Source organism: Mastigoproctus giganteus, chromosome 4, assembly GCF_048544385.1.
Source record: "Mastigoproctus giganteus isolate SK-2022 chromosome 4, ASM4854438v1, whole genome shotgun sequence".
NCBI classification, from domain to species: Eukaryota; Metazoa; Arthropoda; class Arachnida; order Uropygi; family Thelyphonidae; genus Mastigoproctus; species Mastigoproctus giganteus.
The window spans coordinates 33,625,286-33,646,393 of record NC_143578.1 but is presented as its reverse complement, the minus strand read 5'-3'; the positions used below and the strand labels follow the sequence as shown (position 1 = coordinate 33,646,393).

At 37.1% G+C, this 21,108-nt stretch overlaps 1 protein-coding gene across 2 annotated transcripts in view; it reads left to right on the top strand.

Annotated features, from left to right (window-relative positions):
• The first annotated feature begins 12,614 nt into the window (after window positions 1-12,614).
• LOC150086612 (uncharacterized) overlaps window positions 12,615-21,108 on the top strand; it is a 32,030-nt gene continuing 23,536 nt past the window's right edge. Inside the window, exons 1-4 of one of the 2 annotated variants that reach the window (XM_090372624.1) lie at window positions 12,615-12,842; window positions 17,062-17,238; window positions 17,366-17,446; window positions 17,545-17,667. In XM_090372624.1, coding sequence (XP_090228750.1) covers window positions 12,773-12,842; window positions 17,062-17,238; window positions 17,366-17,446; window positions 17,545-17,667 — 451 coding nt within the window. In that variant the 5' untranslated portion in view covers window positions 12,615-12,772. The remainder of the gene's footprint in view (window positions 12,843-17,061; window positions 17,239-17,365; window positions 17,447-17,544; window positions 17,668-21,108) is intronic. The other variant, XM_090372623.1, reaches the window with a different exon arrangement.

Here is a 21,108-nt window from a genome sequence, read left to right as displayed (position 1 = left end):
TACGAATATCTTCCTTTACAAAGTGCAGTTCGCATACCTCGAAAAAATATTAATACATTTCAGATATACAGTGCAATTCTAAATCAATATATCACCAGGACTGTGCAATGGTATCTGGGGCCCTGGATGAAAAGTTGGTTTTGGGGGACCTTTTTCCTTTGTTATGATTATGTCATATTTATAGGAAATTATTAACCATTCTATGTCATGGGAGCAGGGTGTATTGCATACAGTGCACAGTCCTGAACATCACCAAATTATAAGGCAAAACTTATCAAAACAATAATGATTTTGAATTCATTCTTCACAAGTCAAATAAAAAAATGCTTGTCAGAACAGTAGAACCTCAAAAATATGGAAGTTTCGAATATTAACCAAAAACAGCAGCAGTATGTTTTCAAGGCAATTTGATTGCTGAAATCATATCAAACTATTTACACTTCATATTAAAAATATTGGACAATCACAGCATATGTACCGAAGGCAACATTCAAACCTGCATTCTTTATTTCTCAGACAGATATGTCAGCCACTGGACCAACCTGGCTTAACAGTTTGACTTAATGCTGGTGACTATCGTTCTACAGAGATCACATCTGCTGCACTATATAATAAAAATAACGAATTATTCATAGATATTTAAGATCTGTGAGTAATTTTTAAATCCCCCAAACCAAAAACAGGAATTTTCAAAAATCCAGAATGTGTTGTTGTTATAGTAGGGTTTTAAGAGCATCAGGGACTAAGGACATATTGTTCCGTGTATACTGTCTGTAAATTGCGTGTGTTCTAAGGTCGATTTTCTGTTTGATAGACAAAAGACCCGAGTTTCCAGGAATAAAAACCATGCTATCATCGCTTGAGAATGACTAATTCAGCCACGTTGTGCAAAAGGCCCATAAAAATTCCTCCCACCATCGATGGGACTCGAACTCAGGTCTTTCCACCCCGTGTGTGGGGAGGATGGCGATCCTACCAACTGTGCTACCCACGAATGCCTGGAATGTGATATGTCCCCAAGGATACAGTAGAATCTCATAGGTGGTAAAATAATTACAGTTCCCCCCCCCCCCCCCCCCCGGAGAACAGTAATGTCTATAAAGATTTCAAACAGTACAGATTAGGTCATTTATTTAACAATTCATCCCATGTGCATCAAGAAAAACAAAGCAAAAAATATATATAAGCATGAAATATTGTTTGCCTCGTAATAATTTGTTGAAATGAAATTCTATGAATGGATGGATCGCTTGAATCTATTTTTGTTTGAGAATTTCTTCTTTGGGGAAACTACATTGCTATACATTCAGTCTACTAGAATAATTTCCTCTACACTCTACTCAGACACAAACAATAGCAATAAACCTGGCGTAGGCAATATCAGAATTAAAAACCGACAACAAAAATGTTCTGGACAAAGTGCAAACGTCACACAAAGTAAGTATTACTGCTTTGTGTGAAATCACAGATCCTTTCGAATCATCCATTCTGATAGAAGATGACTCGAATCACTGAATCGAGTCACTCACTGCCTTATCACCACGTTGAAGAGACAATTCTACCAACGAAATAAGGTTTTCTCTAAACAAATATTTTTCTTCAGGGAATAAAAGTTTTCACTTACGATTAACTTGATAAATTACTTAAGTCGAAAGTCATATCTAAGCAATAAATAGAACATGAAAAACGCGGAATATGGAAAATAGAGGCATTTAAAGAACAGATAGTTCTTTAAACTATCTGTTCATAAGGTCTCAGACAGTTTTTAAATTCTGTACAGTGGGACCAACTGATGATGTTAGCAACAGCAAATTCTAAGTAGGAAGCATTCAAGGAATTAATCGTGGAAGCTACTAAACGTTTCATACCTATTAAGAAATATTGTTCAAGGTTTAGGCCTAAATGATTGTCAAATGAACTAATGAGACTCGTGGCAGAGAAGAAAATGCATGGGATGCATATAAATTATCAGGCGACACAGAAGCCTATGATATATATAAGCTAGTTTGTAATCAAGTCACAAAGGAGGTTAGGCAGGCGAAGACAGACTACGAGAAATCTTTGGCAAAGGATGCTACGACAAACAGCAAGGATTTCTTTACTTATATAAACTCTAAAAGGAAGGGGATGAATCTGATTGGTCCACTTCATATCGATGGTTCGACTGTTGATGATCCTGCTCAGATAGCAAACAAACTGAATGAGTATTTTGCATCTACATTCACACACGAGGAGTTATTAAGGTTTGAAAATTCCACAAGGTTATCAAATTGTAACAGGGTGCTTAATGATTTTATAATAAGTGAGAACAAAGTGGAGGAGGAATTGTTGAAGTTAAACATAAGGCACCTGGGGTGGATAGGATCTATCCAGTTATATTAAAAGAGGCGGCAAAGGAAGTAAGCAAACCCTTAGCCATAATTATGAGAGCATCCTTGGACTCAGGGGAGGTCCCCACCGACTGGAGATGTGCAAATGTGTCCCCAATTCACAAAGGGGGATCGAAGGGTGACACGAGTAATTACAGACCAGTTAGTTTAACTTCTGTTCCGGGTAAAATAATGGAGTCACTGGTTAAAGACGCATTGCAGGATCATCTAGACAAGACTGCAGCAATAATTCAGACACAGCATGGGTTTGTTAAGGAAAAGTCTTGTCTGACAAATTTGATTGGTTGTTATGATGTGGTTACAAAGGAACTGGATGCAAAAAATAATTTTAATATATCATATACTTGGATTTCAGGAAAGCTTTTGACACTGTTGCACATGGAAGACTACTGTACAAATTGGAGCAGAATGGTATTAAGGGTAAGTTGCTATAATGGATAAAAGGATGGTTGAGTGAGAAGAGACAGAGGGTGGTAATCAATGGGTGCTGCTCTTCGTGAACTAATGTTATTAGTGGAGTCCCACAGGGTTCGGTGTTGGGTCCACTGTTGTTTTGTATATTTATCAATGATATTGATGAAGGTATATCAGGCTTAGTATCGAAGTTTGCAGATGATACAAAGGTTGGCAGGGTTAGTAATGGCAGTGTGTTACTGCAACAGGATCTAGAAAATTTGGGCAGATGGGCTGAGAAGTGGCAACTGAAGTTTAACATTGAAAAATGCAAAGTACTGCATATGGATAGAAGTAACCCCAGAGAAACGTACCAACTGTGTGATACTACACTTAAGGAGGTAGAAAATGAAAAAGACCTTGGAGTAATTGTGCAGTCTGATATGAAGTTTTCTGAGCAATGCAGACAGGCTGCCAGGGCAGGTCAAGGGGTGTTGTCAATGATATACAGGAATTTTGTTAGCAGGGAAAAGTAAGTGATTGTCCCTCTGTATAAAGCAATGGTCAGGCCACGCCTTGAGTACTGCGTGAAGGTCTGGAGGCCTCATTTTATGAAAGATGTAGTTTTGCTTGAGCGTGTACAGAGAAGGGCAACAAGATTGGTGAGGAGAATGAAGGGATCCTCTTACCAAGAGAGGCTTAAGTTCTGCAAATTGCAGCAGTTGGAGACTAGGCATCTGCGAGGTGATCTGATTGAGGTGTATAAGGCCTTGAATGGGTTGAGCACGCTGAATTCTGGTGGGATTCTTCCACTTGTTCAGATTACGAACCTAAGTGGGCATAAATTGAAAAAGGACAGATGTAGAATAGATGTTCGGAAAATTGCCTTTAGCCAGCGGGGTGGTTAATTACTGGAACAAACTTCCATCTGTCGTTGTGGAAGTTGATAGGTTAAATAAATTTAAGGAGGAACTAGAGTTACTAGACAAATATTTAGAGGGGATTGTTTTGTAATTTTTTTTTTTAGCTGATGCTGCATAAGCTCATATGCTTGCTTTCTTGCATCACATGCTACTACTACTACTATTACTAGATCATTGAGCAATCATGACCTGTTCTTTAAACTAGGGCAAGTTATTTATGAATTTAGTCTCTCGTGCTCACTGGTCGTATTTATGACACTGTCCTCACTAATTTTTCCGTGGGCTTTCAAAGGTTTCCACATTTCCAAGGTATCGTATATATTAATGGTACTTTTAGCATATTCTATTCACGAGCGATTATGTTGTTCAATGCAAATAAAAATAGGATCAAACACCCATGAAACAAAATAATACAATCTGTCTGAAACCAAGGAAAATTGATAGCCTGTTGCAACATGCAAATCGAGTAACCGGGTAAAAAGTCTGTTTTGGAAATCCTACAATTCACAATATCGCTTCCGTAACTCATTTCAAGGCCATGATCGCAAATATGTCAGAGCACTGTTTGGGTAATTCTTTGAGATGGAAAATGGAGCTAACACAAACTTAAGCAAAACTGGCCAGGTGGTTCAATGTGACTTGCATCGTCGAAAGCAATGAAACCTGATCCAAAATACAGGGAATTTGAGAGCCAGTAGGGATCCCCACCCCCCCCATTGGATCAAGCAGCCTCATCAGACTCACATTTCCCCGTCGACTGCCATTCCTTACACATGGCAGTGGTCTGGGCTCCCTACACAATAACTCGGCCCATCAGCGGCTGATCCGCTTGTCACACCCACATGATAGCATCTTGCCGACCCACCTAACACTTCTTCGATTCCACTATAAATATTCTTACACCCTTCTGTTTAAATTTATCCCATCCCGGTCTCTCCTGTTAAAAATTACAGGCCATGCCTAGAAAAATTCTATCCTATCAGCCTGGCACAATTTCTCCGGAGTCGAACTGATTGAAAAGACACTCATCATGCACTCCTGCCTTTAATGGGCAGACACTTTCAAATTTAATTCGAAGTCATGGCTTTTTTCCTGAACATAGCTAACTTAGCCTATTAAGTAACTCTTTAGCTCACTTATTCTTAATACCATTAGGACCAATGTGTACAATAATATCACCTTTGTGCCCTTAAACGATTCTTTCCCATCATTAAATTTTGTTCTAATCCTATCCTCCTATCTTTATGTATAAGATATTTCCCCTTTCTTTGACAAATATTTCCTGCAGGACCAGCTCTTTCTGCTCTTCGCGATTTCATTGTGTTGTCTGACACATGAATTCTGCCAGATTCTAACACTTAGCTAGCAGCTAAGTGCTTGATGGCTTCTTCACTTTAATTTCTTTAGTGGCATCAACGCTTTTTTCAAGCTCCCATATTCGCACACCAGAACGCTGAATTTTCCCTTAATCTTCTCACACTCTTTGCATCGAAAACACACAAACACATCCACTTAAACTGCATCATGTTCAGCATAGATTGATCCATAAATACACCCTAAGTAGTGCACCCCATGCGGCATTTTTAAGTAGGAGCACTTCCCTTAGCAGTTCTCCTTGGAGCCAAATCATTCACACTACTTTGGGTCTCTGCTTAGCTTGGCTCACATCTAAGGATAGATTTTAATTTAAATTAATTAAAAAATATCATCTAAACTAAGAGATATGCAGATACAATAATAACGCTATACTATTCTAAGTTTCTATGACGCTATATTCAGTACGTAACATCTATAAAATGACGATCCATATATTCCCTGGCCAAAAAATTACAAACCTTTATTCAGTACTTAGTAGGGCCACCTTCTGGCTAAATTCAGCCCGGACAGTTCGTAGTATGAATTCTGCCAGATGTGTGAGGGAGCCTACATCCAGATTAACCATTCTTCCATCAGCATATATTTGTCAGCTGCTATACTGAGGTCAGTAGAGAACTGAGAAGTCGAACTGCCCTCTTTCCAACACATCCCAGATATCCTCAACTGGATTCAGATCTAGAGAATTAGGCTGCCAGATAGACGTTGGACGTCTTGGAAATTTTTCTCGTAACACTCACATATTTTTGCACAGTATACAGTTGCGTTGTCGTTTTGAAATAATCTATCCTCTTCAGGGTAAATATGAAAGCATTGCAGGGTTAAGTAGGCCTGATACGATAGGATATTCATTGGAGGTAACGCGACTTATATGAGCGGACCCAGTCCATACCATGATACCACTTCCAGCCATTTGAATGGTGAACACGAGACGGTCTGGATGCACGACTTCACTCCTACAGAATTCACGCCACACTTCCTTACCATTGGTGCAAAGAGTGCAAATTGAAAGTCATCAGACAATCTATGTTTCCACTGTTCCACAGTCGAGTCTTGGACGTTGCCGGCAGCACTTCAGTCAAATCTTTTGTAAAAGTACAGCGCTACCAAATCCCCCGCCGAATAGTTCGGCAGCAAATGGGTCTTTCTTTATCTGATTGAATTTTTCAATCATTTGGAGCACACTGGACCTTCTGTTCTGACACATATAATTCCTTTATATTGTTGCAGTCTTGTTTTTGTTTTACCAACATTCTTCCACATTTTCTCCTTGTAGAACTGAATTTTCCCTTTATCTTCTACTCATTGTATACTTTCAGGTGGTTGCTTTCGACACACCAGTGATTTACTTTGTTTTCTCAATTGGGGATCTTGCTAAACTTGCTTCAATAGTAACAACTTTCTGAAAATAAGAATGATCACGTGTCTTCCCATAACCACATTGACTAAGAAGCTCCAGGAAAGCAGTATTTATCTGATAGCAAAGAACCTATGATCATATCATTGACAACTGCTATTTGCATATTGCAGTTGCACAGTAATAGCACTAGTAGGGTTTTAGGAGCATTAGCGACTAAGGCCATATTGCTCTATGTATACTGTCTATAAAGTGCATGCGTTCTGTGGTCGATTTTCTATTTTGCTGGAAAAACCTATGCTACCTTCACTTGAGATCGACTAACTCAGCCACGTTGTGAAATAGGCCGATAAAAATTTCTCATGTCATCGACAGGACTCGAACTCAGGTCTTTTCCACCTGATGTGGGGAGGGTTGGATGGCAATTCTACCGTGCTTCCCACGAAGCAGTTGCATAATTACATTTGCATAATGCTTTGACCAGTGAATGTAGTCATACAATTACGTTCGTATTGTTATAAATTTATAATTTATGGATTTAATAAAACGCTTACAATATTAATTACACTCCTACAGAATTACAAAAAAGAATATTAGTGTTTATATGGTTTGAATTAATGAAATTCTATCCAATCTCCACCCACCTTTTTGAATAATTTCCTAAGCTAAGTAAGAAACAAACTATTGAGCAACAATGTATAGTCCATTTTCTTTTGAGGTCTCCCAGCTCAGGTATCCCTAAACGGCTTTAGCCTAAAGTGACCAGACGTCCTGGATTATTATTATTATTATTATTATTATTATTATTATTATTATTAGCCATATAGTACAAGGAAGCCCGAGGCTTATGCAGTACCAGGCAAGAGAGAGTCAGAAATAAAAGGGAATCACCAAGAAAGAGAAGAATGATATCCAGCTCAGGACTCTGGGTGTGCCAAGCCCATACTCGCCAGATGTGAGCCTCTGGGGTTATCCGGGACAGTCCCGGATTTCAGTCGTTTGCCCCGCATTGCAAGCTGTCCTGAATTGGACACGCAGCCTCATACTTAATGGCAAACATAATACAAATCATTTGTATTATGCTTGCCGGACACCAATAAAACAACGGAAAGTTTTTTCGATACCAAATAAGCTGTGGACGTCAACAAAAACATAGCTGACTGTAGGCCATCAATGGATTTAATAAAAGCAATACTACAAGTTAAGTGCAATTTTGCTAATTCTTGTGAAGAATTTTACGAAGAAATAGCAAATAATGAAGAATTATTAAGAAAAATTCACTCAGTGGAAAATATATATTTAATTATATTACTTAATTTCTCTTGTTTTTATTGTTAAACGAAGTATATATTATTATTATTGCTCTTTTATATTATTTCTCCCTGATTGGGGATTCCATCTCGTGAGGGGTATTGCTACTAAGTACACAGCGGGGTTGTTGTTATGTCTGGTGTTACTGTTGGTCGAGGAACTCTCTGACTATCCTACAGGTGTTCAGGATTGCAACTTTCTGGAGTTCCTTGTAGGTGTTCGCTGGGAGACCTATTGCTGCTAGGCTGTTATGTAGGGTCTTTGGCACCATACCAATGGTTGACACGATGAACGGGATGGCTGTTACTTGTTGCATTTGCCACATCTCTTTGATCTCCTGTCTTAGGTTCGTGTACTTCCTGATTTTTTTCCACATGCAGGTTGCCAGTGTTGGGTACCGCTATGTCAATCAGACAGGTAGCCTTTTCCTTCTTGTCCACAAGGGTTATGTCCAGTCTGTTGTGCGGTATTGTCTTATCCGTTATTATGGCGCGGTCCCAGTACAGCTTGTGAATGGGGTCTCTAGTACTGCCTGGGGTTCGTACTTGTAGTACGGTACACTTTCTTCAACCAACTGGTATTTCCTCGCTAGCTTGTGATGTATTATTCTGGCTACCTGGTCGTGTCTATGAGTGTACTCAGTTCTGAGTGATCTGATCTGCACCCGTGGTGTGTTGGAGCGTTTCTGAGGCCAGGTGGCATCGTCGACACGTGTCATCTGACATTCCGGGCTCCTTTGCGATGTATTTTCTATAGTTTCTGGTGTTGATTACCTGGTCTTGGATGGCCAGCATGAATCCTTCGGTCTGGGGGAAGAGCGTCCCGCTTTTGAACCATGGATTGGAAGCAGTGTTATCGATGTGATTTTGATGGAGGTCATTGTAGTGTCTGCCATGGAGTGCCACTTACCACTCAATACTGATGATGGTCTTACCATTCTATCCCCACACTTTTATGTCCATAGTATAACTGGCATTGCAATGTTCATTTGGAAAAAATGATTAAAAATCGAATAAATTTAAAAATATATATAAAAAGTAGGAATATACAACACTTATATATAACGTAAGTTTTATAAATTATTATTATTTATTTGAATATTTTTTTAAATTGAAAATGGCACCATTTCTTTAAAGAATAACGAGTCTATGCAATTTGTCCTTTAGATATGAACGCCTGCAAGTGTCGCCATCTACAGTTATCTACGGTAAGTTTTATTCGGAAAGTTACTGATGTTGGCATAACACCGTGACAAACAAACAAGCAACTGAGACAAACAAACAAACAACTGAGACAAACAAACAAATAATTGAGCCAAAAAAATAAAAATAAATAACTGTAATAACTCAGTAATTGCTCTGCACAATCTACTAAAGTTATTGATAATCAGGGCCGCGCCAGGCTATATGGCCACCCTATTCTTTTTCTTATATCAATTTTTTTTTTGGGGGGGGGCGGAGAATTTAAAAATAAATATTTCCAAAATATACAATTTTATTTTTTAAACACAAAGTAACATATATTACTATACATGAAATAAATATTTTAAAAATACAATAAAATAATGAAAATATATTAATTTATTTTGGCTGCAGACAATAAAAGTTTCAGAGAGATTCGAAACTTTGTTTTTTAATATTGCCCACCGTTTAGAATAAAAAATTATATTTTTCCAAAAATTCTAAAATGAATGTAGTTTAAGGAATATATGAAGATAAAATTACAGTAATCACCCATATTTTTGTAGTTCGTTTTGCTTGAAAAAAAAAAAAAAAATTATCATGTGATAATACCACTGCCTAAATGGAATACTTTCTCCCTTTTCATTGTGCTATATCAGTGTATATGCATGGTGGATATAAAGTCGTTAATTTTTAAATTAACTACTTTCGAGTTGTTAATATACTAATTATTTAAAATTAATTAACAAATTAACTTTTTTTTTACATTACACCTCTGCTGTGGATCAATGAACTCTCTATCTTATGCTGCTACACCAGCCAAAAAAAAAAGAAAATTCCCCGAGTTACCCTGAGAGAGAGAGAGACAGAGAGAGAGTCCAAAGTAGAAGGGGATCACCAAGAAAGAGAAGAATGATGATATCCAGCTCAGGACCCTGGGTGTGCCAAGCCCATACTCACCAGATGTGAGCCCCTGGGGTTTTCCAAAGAATATCTGAAATAGCTTTTCAACAGCTTGCTGCAACACTTGTGAGAGAAAACTGGTCCCACGACAAAGGGGTGTATCCAAAAGGCAAGCGGGGAGCGTATCAAAATACCACAAAACAACCCACCAACAGTTTCTGTAACTATGTCGACATCACAAATGAGGTCATCCATGGAACTTTACTTCTGGAACCATCGATGTAGTACTGCAGTGTATGTTTGGGACTAACAGAACCACAGAAAATTAAAAAATCCAACAAACCATCAACTGTCCTGAATTCAATTTTTTTTTTAAATACAGGACAAGTTAATCATTAAAATTTACAACAAAGCAATTATACTATTATTATATAACCCTGCAGTGGTGGCGCCTCCATTTATAGCAAAAATAGTGGCAGGGCATCTGACAGGTGCACATTTCCTTTTTAATTTTTGGAAATCGTTTTGGATTTTTTTTTTTTTTTTTTTTAATTCGGCTTGAACAATGCCAATAGCTCATCTTTTCTAAATGGACTGCAATATCTATTTTATGTAACATTTTAAGTTTTAAAAAATATTAAAATTTTATAACTTTCGTTTAAAAAATATATATTAATTTTGCTAAAAATTACAAAAGGATTAGACATAAAATAGAAACGTCAGTCTCTTAGTGTTTCCATTCTCCAATTTAAGAGTCGACTGCGTGAAATTTCAAACTGCGCATCCGCATATATTTTTGTTTATTATGTATATAAATATTACATATTTATATACAGAATAAAAAGGGAATGGATGTGTGAAATGGTGTTTTTTTTCATTTTTGGGTGATGCTACATAAGCCTGCTTTCTTGCATCACATGCTTCTACCACTACTACCACAACTACCATGCCAATGTCACTTACCTTGCCAAAGTTCTGCAACTATTTCGACCTATCGAAAATCAAAGTTGCAAAAACGATGGCGGACACCTGACAGGTTCTCGCGCCCAAGTTCCATAACTTCCAAAGGAAAATCACGATGCCAATTCAACTACTTTGGTAGATGGCTACGAATTAAACTGATGCCATTGCACTTACTTATACGTTAGTTATTCTACAACGTAGCATGGGGATCTTGCCCTAAAATACTCTATAGTTAAAATCGCAATATTCAGGAACTCCCCGCTTACGTAAGTCGGAATTTCCCCCATGCTTGTGCAGCCCTTGCAACTGTGCTCGCTGAATTGATCGAAAAAAAAAAAGAAATGTTCGACGAACATGTAAATAGAATTATTTATTGTATTTATTCAATTTTTTATCTCATGCGCAGGAAAAATTACAAAATCGTGCAATTTAAAACAATTTCAAAATTATAAAATTACAAAAAAAAAAGAGAGGAGACAGGCATAACGTCAGTAAGTTTTACCTGTTGAGCATCGTTGCCAGAATCGACGTCTTCAGCTGATAAGTACGCCGCTGCGGAGGAGGTTGAGGGCTGTGGAGATTTAGAGGGGTCGGCCCCTCAACCTTACAAAAGAACATATTAATGGATGACTGGACGGTGGCTTTTTTCTTTTCATCATAGATTTCTTTGTAGCAAGCAAGCATATCATTCATCCCTCTGTTAACTTTTAAGAATCGTTCGCTGTCAGGATCCATCTTCTCAAACTTCGCCATTGCCGATGAGATTTCACGAAATGCCATTGCCATCTCTCTGGTGATGAAGCGCCTCGGCTCTTCAGTTGGTTCATCCTGAGCTTCGTCAACATTTTCTTCTTTCACTATCGCTGCCTGCAAGTCAATAAGTTCTTCGTTAGATAATTCCTTCTCTTCTTCCTCTATTAACTCTTCCACATCTTTGGCATCAACCTCCAACTGAGGTAGCTCTGCAACCTTTACAATCTTATCTGTAACCTCTTCATATGATTCGTCTTTTTCAAATCCTTCGAAGCCTTTTACGTGCCGTGGGCATATTTTCTTCCGTGCGCCTTTTAAACAACTTTTAGTAATTTCCGCCCAGTTAATGGGCAAAACTTATCCTTAATGTTTAAGATGGCGTGGTAAATATTGTAAGATTTCCAAAAGTCTCTTAACGTAAAATTTTTTTAATCGTCTACTGCAGACAATGCCTGAGCAAATATGCGTAAATAACACCCTGATAAATTCAAAATAACACCCTGATCCATAGGTTGGATAAGTGAAGTCGTGTTTGGCAGTAGAAATATGACTCACGTTTGAATTGAAATCATTAGATGCGTAGGATCTAATAGAAGCAAAATCTTGAAAGGAACGTCGTTGTCTTTAAAATATTTTTAACCTCGGGAATGAAGCAGCATTTAAACCAATCCTCAAAGACAGATATTGTTATCCATGCTCTCTGGTCCTATCAGAAATGCACTGGTAAGTGGCTTTATTGATGTCCAACGCACGAGGATTTCCAGAATGGTTCATAAGCAGTGGTATTAATTTCAATTACAATTTCCATTATAAAAATGACCTTTTAGAGAGATAAATACTTAGTAATATATCGAAAAATTTTCAACTTCTAAGGACTTGGAACGAATTACAAAAAACTTATATAAAGTCGAATTTCCATAAGTCAAGATTTCCATAATAAGTCAAGTATTACGTAAGTCGTTGAGTTCCTGTTATTTATAAAAAAATAAATAAAAAAATAAATATAATAGATACTTTCTGACGTCACTATTATATAAATTTCATTTCTAGTTAAAGGACACTGACATTTTCGTGAAGATGATAATCGGAACCGGATTTCTCAACCGGACATTCTAAAACCAACAGGAACCTAACCTTCAGCGTATTTTCCGCTTCGGGCTACACGGCTTTCAGACGAAAGTCACATAAGACTCCGGAGAGACCGGACGGGGTTCATTCGTAAATATGACCGAGCTCCGTGTTGCCGTTTTCCTCTTCTTCTCCTTTTGTTTGTACAAAGTCGGCCATTGCCAAAGTAAGTGTTGTTATTCAGTTAAATTAATCACTTATTTTTGATTAGATGACAATAGTAGAGAGATAGATAGATAGATAAAATAGTACAGATAAAAATTTGATTTTATCTAAATTGAGTGAGTAAAACTGATATCCCAGTGGCGCTCTTGTCTTAACAGCAGTTGGAAAAAATAAATAAAAAATAAATTTTTTTTTTCTTTTATCTGTACTCTTCTTTTTCTTGAAGTGTCACTAAACAAATTTTATTATTTTAATTAATGTTAATTTTCAAAGTTTTATTTCATGGTTATGTATAAATATACATAATATGGCACTATTTTTAGACAGATTATATCGAGATTTTCAAATAGTTATGTTTTTTTAAAGTTCTCTCTCACTCCCCTAAAAGTCTGTCCAGTTCCTCCTCGAATTTATTTAAGCTATCAACTTCTACAACGACAGATGGAAGTTTGTTCCAGCAATCAACTATCCGCTGGCTAAAGGCAAATTTCCACAAATCTATTCTACAACTGTTTTTCCTCAATTTGAATTTATGCCCCCTCAGGTTCGTAATCTGAGCAAGAGAAAGAATCCTATCAGCATTGAGCATGCACCCATTCAAAGTCTTATACACCTCAATCAGACCACCTCGCAGATGCCTAGTCTCCAGCCGCTGCAATTAGCAGAACTTAAGCCTTTCTTGGTAAGAGGACCTTGGTAAGGGGATCTTCGTTCCCCTCACCAATCTTGTTGCCCTTCTCAGTACATGCTCAAGCAACTCTAATTATAACATACATCTAATGGAACATATTAAAAGTCAGCACTCCTGGTGTTCCCGGATATAGACTGGCGTAGCTAGAAGTTTTGGGCCCATGCAAAGACCAGCGAAGGAACCTATTCCCTTTATTTTGATTAACATGAAACTTCAATGCTTATTCTTAAAAATATTACTTATAATGTACATTTTAAAGTAACATTGTACTATAAACATTAAAAAAAACTATTAAAAATGGTTAGGATATCAAAATAAGCAATTTAGTAAGCCGTTACGTTAGATTAATTTATACATTTTTTCTTATTTAAAAATTCATCTTCCTTGCCTAACATCATCAGCCATTTTCAATTCACTGCAGGATGAAGGCCTCTCAAGAAAATTTCCAGTTCCTTTTGTTTTATGCAATGGCCATTTATTTACTGCCCAAGAACTCTTGAATTTCATCTGTCCATCTCCGTTGTTGTCTTCCATGTTTTCTTTTAGCTCCTCTTGGGTACCATTCTGTTATTTTCTTAGTCCAGCGTGAAGAGGAAAAGACCAAATCTTCCTTGCCTTTACAAAATCGCCAATTAGTTGTTTAAGATCTATTTCGGCTTTTACCTGTTCAATAGCGGGATCATTTAATCTGGTTTGCCCCATAGAATTTTTTTAATACGAAAATGTAATATAAGTATGGTGGTTCCCTATTATATAATATTAATAATATTATTATTAGATTTAGTTTTATTTCCAAATTATTTAGAAAAATGATTATCAGTACAGACCACTGAACCCGTCTCCATGGTCCCTTACAATTTGCTAATTCATGTATCATGGGAATCGAGCCTCTAGGTTTGAGGCTATTTATTTAAACTGAAGAATATAAAAATGCAGTACCGGTTGTTTGTTGTAAGCACCGAGACAACTGAGGCCATGAGGATTAAATTAAACACGGACGAAAGTGGTTATAGGTATAATTAAAACATACAGGGTGATTCTGAAAAGGTGTGAAATTAGAAGTGAATTCCTAGCTCAAAAAAAAAAAAAAACAAAAAAAAAACGAAAAAGCTCAAGATTCCTGGAAGGAAAAACATACTGCCATCGCCAGAGACCGACTAACTCAGCCACGTTGTGAAAAAGGCCCATAAAAATTCTTCGCCTCATCGACGGGACTGGGACTCAGGTCTTCTCCACCCGGTGTGGGGAGGACGCCAATTCTACCCACCGTGCTACCTACGAGGGTCGCATATATGGTTCGAAAATATCAACTGAAGTTTAATGTTTCTAAATGTCAGGTTTTAGGAACAAATCTCCTAGTAAAGTATAAAGTAGAGGGGGGAAAAACTAAATATGATTCAAAACGAAAGTCTTGATTCAATTTTAGTTCGAGTAGTACGATTCAATCTGAGAGGAAATTTTCTGTGAAGGGTAAACAGGTGGTTAGGGAAGCCACCGTAGCCGAATGGTCAGGAGCAGGAGTGCAGCAGCACACACTCTTTGAGCAGACTGGGTTTCAAGCCCCTGACTGCTAAATACGGTCGATCTGCCAACCAGCACTGGACCAGAGTGGCAGATCATGGTCCATTTTCCTCAACATGAATCGTTGAGGAGGCTTCCATCCTGTAGTGGATTGATAATTGCTGCAGTTTACCTTTAGGCCTGACGTAGCCGAGTGGTCAAGGGCGTGAGTGCAGTAGTACGCGCTCTTTGAGTAACCAGGGCTTCAAGCCCGTGACTGCTAAATACGATTAACATTCGTATTGATGATTTAGGTAAAATTTAGAACAGGGTCCCCCTTCCATTTATTGTAAACTCCACTGGTCGTACAGGAGTATAAACAAGGATTTTAAAAATCTTAGCGACGAAGGAAGTGAGTCTGTTATTAGAATGCAACTACTAATTACGAGAAGTAAAGAACTTGAGAAAGAAAAGCCATGCGAATGGTCATTAAAGTATTCCTGGGATTTGTACAAGGAAAATATGGTCAGAAATTTTTTTGTTTCTTTTCGGCCGAGGAATTCAATCCTTAAATGTCTGCCCACCTTTTCGCAAATCATCCTACATACCACCAAGATAATCTTTGAATTTTTATTAGATTAAAAGATTGGTAAAGTGGTGCTTCATCAACATCAATTAAAAAAAATCATTGAAATTAATCTTTTAAAATGGTATAGGAAATAACACATCATCTTCTTCTTCTTCTGAACACATGAAGTACGAAATAAATTTAAGAACAGTAATAAAATAACTTGGACCTGGATCAAAATAAAAATATTATAAACTTTGCTTACACGGAGATAGAAATTTATAGGTACGTGAAAATAAAAATTTATTATCTTGTTTAAGACAAAAAACCTCTAATAAAGGAAACAAATTCACACATGTTTAAATAATTATAACCAATAAACTTTATATTATTTATGAAACATAAAATAATGGTTCTCAACTGAAGCAAGCTTAGATCGTATTGTTTTTGTTTCTATCTCAAATACCGAAATAAAAAATTGCAAGAAAATAACTCTGATAACTTTAAAATATATATTTGAGATTACAATATAATTCACAAGAACTTGAATTATCAACTACCAAGGCGCATGCGCACTTCTTACTAACCAGAAGCCAAATATAAGCAGCGTTGATTGTAACACAAAATGCGAAAAATTTAGAAAGATTACAAAAAGTAAAAAAGATATAAATAAGCATGATTCAGTCAGGGAAATCACAATTAGTTGAAGAATATAACAGGAAGGTTGGACTACCTTTCATTTAATTTCTGCACATACTTTTAAAAAAGAAAGGCCTAACTAACGTTTTAACACCATACTTAGTTGGCTTTGTCTTTCTGACCTGCGCAGTTAATCTCCATTATCGCATTTCAAGGTTTGGACACTTTCCAGATCTTCCCTTATTCTTTTAAAACCTGTTTATTCTCATTCAAGGTTGCAGCAAATTGCGCTTTACTTTGTTCCGTGATTTTCAAAACTCCATAGTATATCCGAGACTGGCGTGACGTCATTACCTGCCTATTTTCTAGAATTACACTATTATGATGCAAGCGATCACTTGATTTAATATCTTTAAAATATGCTAATATTAAATGTCAAAGATATATTTAAAAAAAAGGAACATATAACAAAGGATAATTAATATGAGAGATTTAAAATATTAAACGAATATTTTACGATTGAGTTTATAACTCTACCATGAAAAATAAATTTGGACAAAATTCGCCGCTAGATGGCAGATATAACTAAATATCTGTGATGGATAAAAATTAATTAAATTGATTCAAAATACAATTACTGCATAATTATTAATTATACAAATACTAGAGAAATTAAGAATTTTTAAAGGAAATTTTAAAACTAAAAACACTTAGGTGGTTAAAAAATAATTAACAATGAAAATTAATTAATTAATAGTGAATATTAAAGGAAACATTTTTATGACTGAGTACGGCTTAAATTTTCCGTTTTTTTGTTTGCAGACCAACTTGCTGAAGTCAGTTCAGCAGTTTTAACTGAAAATGCAAACTCCCCTTCACTGGCCACAGATGGCAATATTTCTACCTGTGCTACAGCTGAGCGGCAAGAATCACTGGATTTTTCGGTGTTCCTGAAAGAGATTGGTGATGTAGAGGAAGTAAGGATTTATATTCCTGAAGGTGAGTACAATCCGATTAGAGTGTACATTTTTACATCAGCCGGATATAACCTGCCATATGCATTCTTTATATGTAGACTGCAATTAGGAAAATTTAGAAGTGCATATTTCCTTTTTTTCCCCTATAGGTCTCTATTTATTGACTGTTCTTGTAGAGAATTCGGTAGACAGAATCGTGGATATATGCGATGGAATCAGTGGGAATTTGGGTGAGAATCTTTTATTTATTTATTGTTTTATGATATCCATAAATTTATAATCTCAATGATATGATTCTATTTCAAATGTTCAAATTTATCTTTTTTAGAAACTGGCTGGGTGACACTAGAGTGCCTGAACTCAATCAGGGGAAATATCATCCATGTCAGAGATGATAATTCAGCTGGCCACGCTTTTCAGTTATGTGAAATAGCCATTTACGTAAAAACAGGTGAGTAACCCGACTGCTGTCTGTCCTCTTTCAACAATTCCTTGTTAAGGCGAACTGCTGTCTGAAAACTAGTTTCCGCAATACTGAAAGGGAAACCAATTACGACGCTTACATTTTCAATGTCATTGTAGCTGTTTCCCAACGTTCTTATGTGACCTGGTAGAGTAATGAGTCATGTGGGCTTATAGTGACCCAAGTCCTACTTACGAAATATAATTAATTTCAACATAAAAATGTAGCAAAATAAAGAATTTATTGGGTTATAGAAATAATGACCCGGACTTGTTTTACTTTATTAGTTTGCTTTATTTTAAATTAAATAATTTTCGAAATTACTGAAACATTTAATTTCTGATTTGAAATTCACATTCATACATACAAATTTCAAAAGTAATTTTATTAAAATAACTGATTGTAACTACTAATTTTTAAAATAAATTAGTGTACAACAAACAGGATGTTTTAAATATAAATTCACCCTTTTATTTAAAGAAATGAAAAAAATTCTCATTCCTTATCCATAACAATTATTTAGAAAACATAGAAACAAAATGTTCCGTTTGATTTTGTAATCTGTTTTTATGGTTCTTAAGTTGTTAGGTTCAAAGAACGATGACGTTGTTTATTAATCAATTTTAAATGGCTACTTACACTCGTATTTACTATTCTTTTCTTTATTTGTCAGCTAAAGAAAGTCTTTAATATCTTAACAAAATATATTATGTTTGAAGTTTATATACATTGTGCTGCCACTTTATTAGATACACTCCTGGTGTGCATACAAATGGTCTGTCCCACACCGTTGCAAGTCACATGACCACAGTTGTGGATATAAATGCAGCAGAACAACCTTTCTAGTATCAGTTAAGCGTATAAACCGTAGCAAGAATGGGGAAAAGGAGTGATCTAATGGACTTCGAACGTGGCATGGTAGTAGGTGCAAGACGTGCTGGACAAAGCATCTCTGAAACGGCAGTTCTCCTGAACTTTCCACTCATCACAGTTTCAAGGGTGTATCGAGAATGATGCAACGAACAGAAAACATCCTCTCAACGGCACTCCTGTGGAAGAAAATCGCTTGTTGATGAGAGAGGTCGAGGAGGATAGCTAGAATTGTGGAAGCAAACAAACGGGCCACAACGTCGCACATCACGTCAGAATACAACCGTGGTGCAGAACAAAATATCGCAATGGACCACTAGTCGCACTTTGTCGCGAATGGGCTACAACAGCCGACGGCCACATCGGCTGTTGTAGCCCATTGTTATCCTTGTTGTAGGCCTTGTTATCAATGAAGAACATGGACCCGTCATGTCTGACGACTACTGTGCAAGCAGGTGGGGGAGCAGTGTTATGGTGTGGGTCCATTGATACCCATAGATTCACGTCTGAATGCCACATCGTACCTAAGCATCGTTGCTGACCTAGTGCATCCGTTCATGTTGACAGTTTATCCTCAGTAAGATGGTTACTTCCAGCAGGATCATGCGCCGGTGCACAAAGCCCGAATCATTATGGAATGGTTCCAGGAACATGACAATGACTTTTCTTTGCTGCAGTGGCCCGCTCAGTCCCTGGATCTCAGTTCTATTGAACATCTTTGGGATGAGCTGGAAAGGGCTGTTCGCTGCAGGCCTACACCTCCGTAGAATCTCAAGGAACTGCGTGACACACTCATGTCTGCGTGGTACTCCATTCCTGCACAACGTTTTTAGCATCTCGTTCAATCCATGCCTAGACGAATTCAGGCTGTTTTGAAGGCCAAAGGAGACCCAATACGTACTAGATAGGTGTACCTAATAAAGTGGCAGCACAGTGTATGTCTATATGACTTTTGTTTATAAATTTGTATATGTTTTCTTAAGGACATGTTGCCATTTCTGTACTAAATTTCCATGACCATAGTATGACCTTATAAAAATTTCATTAGGTGTTCTTACTAACGCCTCTGAAACCTACTTTACTCTGTTGTTATAGGCGTTTATCCATCTTAGCACGTCTGCTTTGCAATTTCCCACTTTCAGTTTACTATTATCCTTCACCCTTATTATTTTGAAATTTTTATGTGACAAGATTAGTAATTTGTTCCTCAAAAGTCGGCAGAAATAGTCGATTCAAGATTTTCTATATGACTTTCCTACTTTGACTGACTAGTCAGCAGACTGCTCTTAATAATCACAGCAGAACGAATTTCACCTTTACCTCAGATTGCTTTAGTATTGCACTACTCTTAAACAAATAGTATTAGTATCAGCATTTGTAGTGGCTAAATCCTCTGGGACCCTCGTAGGTATCACAGTTCGCAGAATCTCTGTCCCCCCACACCGGATGGAAAATACCTCAGTTCGAATTCTATCAATGACGCGAAGAATTTTTATGGACCTTTTTCACAACGTGGCTGATTTAGTCGGTCTCAGGCAGGGGTTTTTACATTAGTTTTTCTCCCTGGAAACTCGATTTTTTTTTTTTTGTCCAGCAAAGAAACAAATACCATGAAACACACGCAATTCACAGACAATATTATATACGGCACAATATGTTCTAAGTTGCTGATGCGCCTAAAACCCTACAACAACCAACCAGTCCTCTGGGACAGCCTGTGGTTTTTCCACTTATCACCCGTGTGGAGAGAGGGCTGGGCTCTAGTCCCGTCGTTGACCGGAGAAATTTCTCAAGTCCTCTTCAATTGAGACTGTAGTTAGCCGATGTCAAGCGGAGGAGCAGGTTTTCTCCAATGAATTATCCGGCTGTTTCAGCTCGCACCGCACGCAAATCTGCCTGTGAACACACACTTCTATAGATACAATACACATATGGATATTGATTATGCCTGGGGATCGTTGCAAAAATAATAATAATTATTATTATTAATCGTAGCAATAGTGTCAAATAATGCAAAAAACAAGTTTATGCAACGTTAACAAAAAATTACCCACATTTTTCTATTCGGCTTTAAATTTATTCAAATTAATCCTCCCCCACCTGTGTGTGTTGTTTCGAGCAAGATTAAGGATGCTATCAGCATTTACTTTACCCAATCCAGTTAAAGCCCCAAATACTTTAATCAGGTCTCCCTGCATGTGCCTAGTTTCCAACTGCTGAAATTTGCAGAAAGTATCCTAACTAATCTCGTGCCCTTCTTTTCACTCATTCCAAGATATCTTCCACAACCTTTCTAAAATGAGTCTTCCAGACTTGTATACAGTACTACTCAAGATGCAGCTTAACCATTGACTTATGCAGCAGGATAACCACTACCATGACCCTGTTGGCAAAATTTCTGCTCTGCACTGCTCAGAGATACTTCATATTTGACTGCACAATTAATTACCTGGGGGTAATTGCGGTCTCTACCAATTGGTACGTTATTCTGTAATTCTGGGATTGCTGATACTCATAGCAAGTACCTTGCCTCAAACACTTTTTTCCCAGGAAACTTTT